This window comes from Megalops cyprinoides, chromosome 12 (genome assembly GCF_013368585.1).
Source record: "Megalops cyprinoides isolate fMegCyp1 chromosome 12, fMegCyp1.pri, whole genome shotgun sequence".
NCBI lineage: Eukaryota > Metazoa > Chordata > Actinopteri > Elopiformes > Megalopidae > Megalops > Megalops cyprinoides.
The window spans coordinates 25,054,121-25,064,725 of NC_050594.1; the positions used below are offsets into that span (position 1 = coordinate 25,054,121).

General features: G+C 45.5%; 1 protein-coding gene across 1 annotated transcript; it reads left to right on the top strand.

Moving 5' to 3' along the window:
• Positions 1–611: 611 nt before the first annotated feature.
• Positions 612–10,212, top strand: calm1a (calmodulin 1a). The gene is made up of 6 exons (XM_036541577.1): positions 612–794; positions 5,040–5,070; positions 5,579–5,722; positions 7,615–7,721; positions 8,610–8,745; positions 9,291–10,212. The coding sequence occupies exons 1-6, from the start codon at positions 792–794 to the stop codon at positions 9,317–9,319; spliced, it is 450 nt and encodes a 149-aa protein (XP_036397470.1). The 5' UTR covers positions 612–791; the 3' UTR covers positions 9,320–10,212.
• Positions 10,213–10,605: the final 393 nt, after the last annotated feature.

Genomic DNA, 10,605 nt, shown 5'->3' on the forward strand with positions numbered 1-10,605 from the left:
AAGAATAGAATAGCAACAAGTTGAGTCGCAAAAACAACAAAAGGATAAATAAGCATAGATGGAAAGAGTACAATAAACACCACAGGACACCTTAGAGCTCTGGTAAGTTTATTATAACGTTTGTTAAAATAACCATTGCGTTTGTGACGTTCAAACATTTAGAGAGGAGACTAGCAAAGCCAAAAAGCAGTCATTGCTAAAGTATTCTTAGCGTGGCTTCAATAATTATCGCTAATATGAAATATTCTAGAACAATCCAAGTTAAATTCATGGCACATTTTGTATAATTTTTGAAGAAAGATACAGGATGAATCGTGGAATTTTATCAAAAAGCAAATTATTCAAAAACAGGGATTTGCGGCGTATCTTACAGATCATCAATACTAAGCTGGATGTTAATGATAATAAATGAACATCCGAAGGATTTAGTAGAGCTAAAACGTTAATTGCAAGTTTTTAGTGGGTCTACTGCAATGCCACTGTCACCGCATGAAAGTATTAAAAAAGGGGCTGACGGAGCTAATCTCCAAACAGCTATCCAATTATTAGCTACTTGAAAAATGTGTCTCCGCCCAGTTTATGATGTTATAGGGTCCGGGGGCTCGGCTCGCTCCCGCAGTGAGGAGCTGAGGAAGTGAGTGAGCAGGGTCCGAGCGGCGGAGGAATACACACAGCTATATAGACACTGACACCAGGAGATACACACCTTTAGCCTTCGGTAGGGGTGTAGAGCCAGTTACCGTCCGGGTAGTCTAGTTTAGATATAACCGATCCATCCCGTGCCACCAGACATGGTGAGTATTGGCCGTCATGTAAATTCTTGTTTTCAGCATGGATAATGCGTACTAAGGAAAAACATCGGCAATCGGGATACTCTGCGTGAATGCTCACAGGCGTTGAAAGATCGCCAGTTCCTCTGTTTGTGGTCTAGACTAACCTTACAGGAAGACTGTCAAGAGTCGTTGCAGTATTTCTTGTTAGCGAATGACCATTATGGGCGAATGATGTAGCTGATGTTAGTCAAAGAGTAAAAGAACTGCTTACGATAATTCAGTACACCCGGATGCAACAGAGCTGAGAAGTGGACAGGGACTCGACAATATTGCCATTGATAACCCTGCGTGTGCTTATCGTTAAGTGAACTTCGCTTGCAAGCCATGTTAGCTGGCAAGATAGAACACGTTATTTTTTCCAACACCGGCAGCTTCAATTTGAGGCAGAGATTGTTGAAACACGTTTGGGTTTAGTGATATGTAGCTAGCGAGCGATCTGTCGAATCAATTGGTCGGCTAAGTGTCTAGCCAAATGAATTGAAAAGGGAGATTTCTAAGCGTGGCAGCTATCATGCAAAATTTGACCAAAGCCGAGCTCTTGCTAATTTCACAAGCAGATGTAGAGAAACCTTTTCAATGAACGCTGCTCGGATTCTGCTTGGGAGCTGGTTTCTTGTTTCGTTTTATCTTCAATTTTATTCAGCCTTGTTCGGTTTGAGTTTGTTGTACCACTCTTAATATGTTGGTACCTAGGTAGATGCAACTGCGTGTCAAGTCGGCGGGGAGTTGGCTAGCAGAAATGTAATGAGTAGACGTCTAACGTTAACTACCCCATTAACTGACATCTAGCTAGTTACCCCAGCCAGGGTATCTTTTACCTTTAAGTAGCTGTACGTTACTTTTCCTCTGCTTGATGGCGCTTCCTTTAATTGCGAACATGCTTTTCGTTGTTGACCCATCTAGTTAAGTAGTTATCTAGCTCTATAAATTGAGTTTGGTGGGTTAACGCAGTTTTGCCTAAATTGTCTAAATTTCAGCATGCCTGTAGCTAGATAGATGTATTGCAAATGACTTTAGCCTGACGGCGAGTCAGCACTTACAGTAACTCAAAGCACTCTTGTACTGATAGTGTCGCTGGAGGGTAGCTAAGCAGTGGTCTGGACAGCCAGATTGTCTGTCGTCGGTGATACAGACCAGAAGACTTGCGGTGTCATTTTGGCTAATTAGACATCCTGTCATTACATATGTTTGATTAAAATAACGTCACCCAGTGGCGCAGTCAGTTTCAGGTCATTACCCCCTTTCAGCTGAAGGAAGGTCTTGTTTATATATCAAGGGTTATTACTTTTATATTGTTATGGATTGCCAGTATTGCATTGTATACTGTGGTGTTTTTGATTCGGATGGCTGTAGTCACTTGAAGTTAAACGCTCATGGCTGTACTGAGCCTGAACTTGCATGCCGGTCAACGTATCACTGGGAAGGAAGGAAGGAAGGAAGGGAACAAAACTGCAAGTGAATCCACACTAACCTTCAAACTTCATGTTGTGCTCACCCAAAGAATGACTGGAATGTTTCTACAGAGGTATTGGCCCATGTGTGGTTTAGATTGCAAACGCCACAACAAGATGTGGTGATGTTCTAGAACATTTGATCCGCCCGGTGCCTGGTACTGCACCTCAGTGTTTCTGTCTAATGTAAGACAGCAGTGCGTCGGTTCAGTGCTGTTATCAAAGTCCAATCAGGTGTAGCCTTTTCCCCCAGGTCTGGGGTTGGGTATGCTGCTGCTGCTGCTGCTGTGCGGTGAGATCTGCTTAACTCACTTGCCATTCCAGACGTGCTGCAGCATGTCACTGTCAATAACGCTGGCTGGACAAGCCCAGGAAGCTCTGCGCTCTTTAGAGGAGCGGGACACTCTGTTTCACGCAGCTGGGAGTTCTGGGGTCAGCAGCCGTGCTCCTTGGAGTCACGCCATGGGGTCTGTTTGTGCTGTGGCAAGGAAATGAACTAACAGCCGTACCATACATACATAGGGCATAATAGCACAACCTTACTTTTGAGGATTCAGAGATTCAGAGAATGCGTGTTTGGCAGGTGAGGATTCGGGTGCGTGTGGCGGTGTGCTCCGGCCGGCAGCTGCTGCAGCATTTGCTCGCAGGCCTCTGGGAGCTCTGCTGCTACCTATGCGCTGGAAGTGCCCCCGTGAAAAGTAGAGCATCGGTCTCCATCTCCCCGGCGCTTCCGCTGGGCCTTCCCCCCCCAAGGGACAGTTTATGGGTGCAGCGCGAAAGTGACAATGCCATGCTGATTAACGGTAGCATGTGTGGCGTTTTAGCACCTTCTCCCCCCTCCCCTCCCCTCCCTCCCTCAACAGCGGAGGTGCCTGTCTGTGCGAGTCCCAGAAGGAGGAGGTCACATGTTCTAGTCGAGGGCGCATTCCACTCTGTGGTGCGCCGGGGCTGGCCCACCCGTGGGCGAGGCTACGGGAATACGCCCTGCTGGGCGAGAGCCAGAGGAATTCTGTGACTTTGCACAAGGAGCCCTACCCAGGCCGCGACAAAGACCTGCTCGGGGACGGAGCCTCTCGTGCGCCGCCGTGGCCCACGAGGAGGAAGCGACGCGGGGGAAGAGATTCGCGGGAACTCTCTTCCTGAGGCCGAAGTGGGTCATCGGAGCACGTGACCCGCCCTGCTCTCAGTGGCTGTAACAGGACCGAGGCGCTGACAGCCCGGATCGCCCGGCGTGGTGAAATGCACAACACGATCCATCACGCAGAGTGTTTTGTTGAAATGGCGAAGTGGAAGTTATTCGCGAGATATCCAATACAGCCCCCAATCCTGCAGCAGGAGACGGCTACATCACTCCCTCGCCTGGTCTCAGGCTTCACATAAGCCCTTTGCTCTCAGTTCCGCTGTTCGCCACCGAAGACAGCAGAGCAGTTGGTAGGAGATAGGAGTAATTCGATTTCGGGCTAAAAATGCTGCCGAAAAAAGCCGCGATATACCAAGAAGAAGACTGTGTCTCGTTAGCCATGGTGTACGAGCTGCTGGACCAGCAGCAGTTTTTCTACAAGGAACTGATAGAGCAGCAGGAGAGAAACTACAAGACCTTCTTGCAGATGGTGGTGGATTCCACCAACAGCAGGATAGACAACATGGTGAAGGAGGTCCAGGACCTCAAGAACAGCTTGCAGCTCACGCAGTCCGAGCTGATGGCCGTGAGGCGGCAGGGTGCGCAGAATGCACAGAGGGCCAAGTGCCTGGCGGAAGGGCTCGTGTCAGTACGGGGAGCTCTGGAGGCCCTGGCCTCCAAAGCCGAACGCGCCGACGCCAAGCCCAAGAAGGGCAACCTTTTGATCGACGGAATACCAGAGGCCAAGAAGGCAGACACCCGGCAGGAAACTGAGCCGAAGGCGAAGAAGCTGGTGGCAGATCTGACAGATCTTCATCTGGACGAGATAAAGGTTACGCAATATCGCGGTCTATTGCATATTCGTCCTTTCTGCTGTGTGGAGGAAATGTTTCTGCAAAATTGGTCTTCCTCTCGTGTTTTTTTTCTTTCCCACTTTGCTAATGCTAGTGGTGAGGAATGTGGTCAGAACAGGAAACGGGGTTCGTAGTGCTTACTATTACAGCACAGTGTGATGTGTTCCGTTGTTCTCAGTGGTCCTTGCAGCTTCATGTAGTGCAGTGTTACCAAGTGCTGGGTGCAAATAGGTCATATCCTGATTCTTGCATATAGTCTGGTACAAGGATGTGGATTGCGGTGGGTGGCGTGAGAGCAGTGGACTGTTTAATCAGCCTGAAATGAAATCCTCAGCCGAGGTTTTCATCCCTTGATTATGAATGCGTTTGTTTCCTCCGTGGATTTATGCTGCTCAGCAGTAATGGCTTTCTTGCAAATAAATATGCATTGCGGCAAGCCTGGTAGGAAATCAGTCCACACGCGTTTGAGCCCCGCATCGATTGGAATTTACATAGCCCGCCATGCCTTCAGTGCACACCACAGGAACGGCGGAGATGAAACGATTTTCTCATTTATTTCAGGGTCAGGATTTTGTCTTGTATAATTAGAACAGCACAGTCACTGTGGGTGTGCTGTTCTGACGCCTCTCTTAGCTTTGTATCTAAAGGAACAAAAAAAAAAAAAAGCTAGCTATTGAAAAGAAAGGGGACAAAACAAAATCTTTTGCCAGTCTTGTCAGTCCGATAAGACTTATGAGAACTGAGACAGCCATTGAACAAGCCTTCTGTTCTTCTTCCCTAGGCTGACCAGCTAACAGAGGAGCAAATCGCTGGTAAGTTATCTTTCATTTGACTGTGCGGGGCGTGTATGTGTGCGTCATCTGACAGTATGATGAAAGCACACTGGACCTGGCACAGGACGTGTCCACTCAGAGACCTCCTTTTAATTAGTTGGGGGAAATAAAAGACCCAATCCACTTAATTTAATTTGATAAGGAAAAAAAAGGACTGAATTAACAGTAGAGATATTTTTGATATAAAAGAAAATGCATCCATAAGACCTGATTTTCAGGCCTGACCTGTTTTTCCTTTTCCCCCCTGTTCACCGCATATTAACTTACCTCACATCTGTTTGCTCCGAGTCTCTGACATTGAAAGCCTGCTCTCTCTGTCAGATGGGCTGCATTTGGGTGCCAGAGTGCATCAGATCATTTCCAAATTAATTTAACCGCCAAGGGCTTAAGATCATATTTTGTCCCATTACATTATGTATTGGGATCAAGAGCATCTAAGCTAATGATTTATCTCTTCCCAAACCCCCCCAACCCCGCTTGTGTGCAGAGTTCAAGGAGGCCTTCTCCTTATTCGATAAGGACGGCGATGGCACCATCACCACGAAAGAGCTGGGCACGGTGATGAGGTCGCTGGGCCAGAACCCCACGGAGGCTGAGCTGCAGGACATGATCAACGAGGTGGACGCAGATGGTGAGTGGGGGGGGGGAACTCTCGAGCGCGGGGCTGCGCACGCCTGACGGGGGGGAGGGGTTTCGGTGTCGCGCGCGGAGGACCCCCCCCCCCCTTCCACCCCCGGCCCGCAGGAATGCGGACCGGCCGGCGTGCGGAATGCGCGGGCTGTTCGTTCTCTAGGGGACAGCGGATTAAAATGCCATTGAGCAATTGCATGGCAAAGCGAAAATGAATGTGCATTGTTTTCTGCTTGTTTACAACAGAAGCACCCTCCACGCCCCAAATTGTTTTTCTAGCAGTGTCTTTGGCAGAAAAAAATGAGTGAAGAATTTCTAGGTCTCATCTATGGTGTGGGAGTTTTGTTTGACTACAGACTTGAAGTGCTTTTCAGTGATCACCCTCTGAACAGGTTAAACTAGATCAAGCAGTAATTGGACGCAAGAACTACAATGGCGAAAACCCACTAGTGGTGGTGCATATTAAGGCTAATCCAAATTTAAATTGTTGTACCTGGGAAAGGGACAAGCCCTCAGGGGCTTGGATGCCATGAATAGACACAAGTATAGTTAGATGGCAGTGTCAGTTTCATATTTAAGAAATGCCTTTGTGCCATATTGCCAATATAGTAGGATACACCAGCAAACCAATCAGTTCTTTTGCAGAAAATTGTTAACTGACCTCTGCATTTGTGCTAGCCAATTTGTTAAATTGGGAATTGATCTGTATTGATTGAACTCTGAGGCTAAATCCCCTTGTGAAAATGGCCGTGCATCTTTCTCTGCCGTTTTCCCTCTGGCTGACCTGACAGAGGGCAGAAAACCCAGTGCATTAAAGGCATGTAGCGAAGGCCTTGTGAAAGTGATTATATAACCTACTTTATGTTCTGCACATGCACTGCTTATACTGAGCAAGTGTGCAGTGAGATATGTTGTTACATACATGCATGCTTTATGAAGCAGATCATATATTTTATCAGCCTCTATCTTTGCTCTGCTGCCCTGGCCAATCAGATGCTGCCTGATTGTCTCTGTGAGAAACACGGTCCAATCCAAGTCGCTCATGAGCACACGTGTGAGACCGGATGTGATACATAGGATAAAACTGTCGCTTGGCGTATCAATGACATTTTGGAGGGTCAGTACAGACCTGAGTGAGGAGCCTGCCCTACGCTGTCATTGAACATGTTTTTTGTGTAAATGTGTCCTTATCATTACATTACATTACATGCATTTAGCAGACACTCTTATCCAGAGTGACGTCCAGCACGATAGAACAGAAGTGTATCCATTCAGGTTGAATGAGTAACAGTGTCAGACCAGGCTAACAACACTCCCAGACCAGGGAGTGTGAGCATAACACTGTTCAGGCCTCACCACAAGTTAACTTGTGCAGTCTGATGGAAGTCAAGTGTACTGCGATTCAATGGTCTCTAGAAAACAGAATGCAAAATACATTACAATGCTACACGTAAAATAAATATCAAATACTGGAGGTATCAGGTGTTACGTTAACAGTATTCCCTGCTATTGTCACTGTACAGGTTGTGATCTCGATTAGATTCTGGAAGTGGAGCTGGGACTCTTTTTCTGTCTTCCTCAGTTTGATTTCTTCTTATTCTGGTGGTGTGCTTCTGTATCCTCAAGCAATGCAGAGGAATTCATTTGCCTGGGGAGAGGGAAAGCTCCACATATTCTACTTAATAGAGGCCATATCTGAATAATGCATTGGTGTGGGTTTTTTTTTCCCTCCGTGGGCGACTTACATATACATTTCTCTGTAAGTTCTTTTGAGCTGGATGTATCGCGCAGAGCAGTTTCGCAATTTCTTGGCCACAGTGCTGGACATGTATTCTGACATATAGCTTGTAATTTGGTATATTGGTGAGTTGAGTGTTTCCCTTCATCTTCCAGGCAATGGAACCATTGACTTCCCTGAATTCCTGACCATGATGGCCAGGAAAATGAAGGACACAGACAGCGAGGAGGAAATCCGCGAAGCATTCCGGGTATTCGACAAGGTGTGTCTCAACCCGGGGTTAAAGTGTGTGAAGTTATGTAGGGGGCAGTTCATTGCCTAAGCATAGAACACACAGTACCATTTGGCTGGAATAATAGCCTTTACTGTACGTATCAGTTATTCTTGAACCTGGGTGTACACACACTCAAATTGTACGTTGGGTTAACAGCATAGATCTTGTGTGCCCGATGTTGGAGTGCTTAGATAATTTCTTTTGTGAGCACCTACCCACTGCGAGTCAGATATTTTGCCAGGGTTGTGTTCAGCGCTAGGTTTCACCTGCTGAGCGTGCAGAGAGGACTAATGGCAGTGAAGAATGAAAGTTCAACAAAGTAATGTACCAGCAGCCAGGAGCTGTTTCCCACAAGCTGGTTCTTATTGAATCACAACAATACGAAAAGAAGAAAGGAATTTATGTACTGCCACTTGGACAACAGCAGCTGATGAGGAGCTGATTGAAGTGTAGCAAGGCCATGAATGTCCACTTGGTCCATAAGCACTGAGACTGTTGTAAAAATGTTACTGGTTCATTGTAGAGGAACTTCTTTCACATTTGCTTTGTTAACTGAGATATTAACTGTGGTAACTGAGGTACCCATCTTGTTGTAGTAATAACCATATCCTGAGGTGGTGACATCCACTGCTTGCAATGTTTCTGCACTGGACAGATTGTATAGTCACAAAATATGCTATATGTAATGTAATGACATGAGGAGATTTTTTTTTTCCTTCCTGAACAGGTAGACACATTCCATTACTGAAAAGAGTGGTGTGCAGTGCAGAAATATACTCTTAGCCGTTGTTTTTACAGCACAGTTCATTATCAGGTGGCCATTTGTGAACATCAGTGTCATTTCCCCTTTCCTGTCATTTCCCCTTCGCATTCCAGGACGGGAACGGTTACATCAGCGCGGCTGAGCTACGCCACGTCATGACAAACCTAGGCGAGAAACTAACAGACGAAGAGGTAGACGAAATGATCAGAGAAGCAGACATCGACGGCGACGGGCAGGTTAATTACGAAGGTAGGTCCGTGGAAATCCCGCCAGCAGAGCGGCCGCCGGTCGGTCGCAGTGCAGCGTCGATCTTTCCAGGATGCAAACGGAGGCAGGCACTGAGGCGTTAACTCGCTGAATCATCGGCATGCTACACTAAGTCTTTAGTTCTCATCTCTCCCCCTCCCACATCTGCCCGCTTCTTATGTAATTGGCCCCTTTCATTCTATATTAGGCTGTTATTGTACCATAAACATCTTAACACCAGTGGCAAGTTCCATATACGACTATACATTTTTCCATGCTTTGTAGCATGATGGCAGATGGATTTCTAAAAGTGTCCTAGTTTTGCCCTTTGGACTGCGCAAGCTACTTGAACAACTAACATCATCTATGAGATGATGCAAAGCTTAAATGTTAAGGCATGCCTGGAAATGGGAAAATGAATACAATCCAAATCATACCTCCCAGCTTATAATTGAAAAATGTAATAACCCATAACCTGTTGTGCAAATTACATTTGCATTTTGATTTCATCCCCAGTCCCCTTCCTGATCTGTGTTTTCTTTCCACAGAATTTGTACAAATGATGACTGCAAAATGAAGCTCTCCTGACCTGTCCTTACCCTCTTAGAAGATTAAAAAAAAAAATCAGTCAAATGTTTTACTTACCTCTTGCAAAAATGTTCATTTATTCATACTGTTTCTGTATAAAAAACATAATTGAATGTTAAAAAATCCTTCTGTCCACTTACAGGGAAAAAAAGAGAAAAAAAAAGCAAACAAAAAATATCTGCATGTAACAGTTAGTGGTCCTGTCCCCAAAGATCAGTTTAGCATCAATTATGAAACGGAAAAATACCTATACTACCTTCAAAACAGAAAATAGCACTTGGTGAACTTCTCAACAGTTCCATTTGCTAGTGATAATGTTTGGGCTGGCCATTTTCTTTTGTCTTTCTTTTCTTCATGCATGCAGCTTGAGGCTGGAGCACACTCTGGCGAATCAGACCGTGCTGATTCCACTAAAGTGTTGTATTGTCGGTATGGTACAGTTTGTATTTGGAGGGGGAAGCAGGGGTCTCATTTGCTCCGAAGTGGAATGGGACCTTGTGGTGTGCTCAAATAATTGAAAAGATATTTTTTAAAATGATCATGGAAAAACATTTTAGAATATGTTTGGCATGTGGGTATTTGGGATTACTGTTTCCTTGTTGTGCGTTGCACTACCGTGGGGGGAAAGAGTCCAGTTATGACCTTTCGCCTAATTAGAAAAATCATTCTTCTGGCAAGGGAACATTGTTGACTTTCATGTTTGTATCTTCTGTTGCTCGACTGACATGAGCGTGTCAATTGATCTTGTATATCTACAGTGCATAGGATTTCAGCACAAAAGTCTTCTAGGCTGTTCATCTGAATACAGTTTACGTTCATTCCAAGTTGTACATGCTAGTCTTTTAATTTTTTTTTCCAATAAAAGACCATGAACTTAAGAAATGCTCTCCCTGTATTCTGTATTTATTTGTGAATTTCATCAAGGTGACTCTATGGGATGGAAAGTGGTAACTGTTCTATACCTGTAAAAAGTTAAGATGGTGTGTTCAACTCAGCAGTTAGTGGTATTGGGGAGGGTTTTAGTGTCTGCTAATGTATATGAGTACAGGAATGTAAAGTGCTGTGGCAGTGTGGCCGCACTGTGTGGCCTCCAGCTTGTACTGGGTGTTTTTTTTTTTTTGACTTTCAGTTTTGGCTGTTGATGCTTCAAAGGAGTTTGAACTGGTGGCTTAATTATTGTTGTGTGGCAGTTTATCTGGAGCCAGAGGCACTGTAAAATTCAATTCAGCCTAGTGCTCCGAGAGGCAGACCTGTCACTGTACAATGAACCACACT

What these genes read in the sequence shown, in the direction of transcription:
- calm1a (XM_036541577.1), top strand. An exon ending in CATTCCGGGTATTCGACAAG is followed by an intron (nt 7,722 to 8,609) that starts GTGTGTCTCAAC and finishes TTCGCATTCCAG; the next exon opens with GACGGGAACGGTTACATCAG. An exon ending in CGGGCAGGTTAATTACGAAG is followed by an intron (nt 8,746 to 9,290) that starts GTAGGTCCGTGG and finishes TTCTTTCCACAG; the next exon opens with AATTTGTACAAATGATGACT.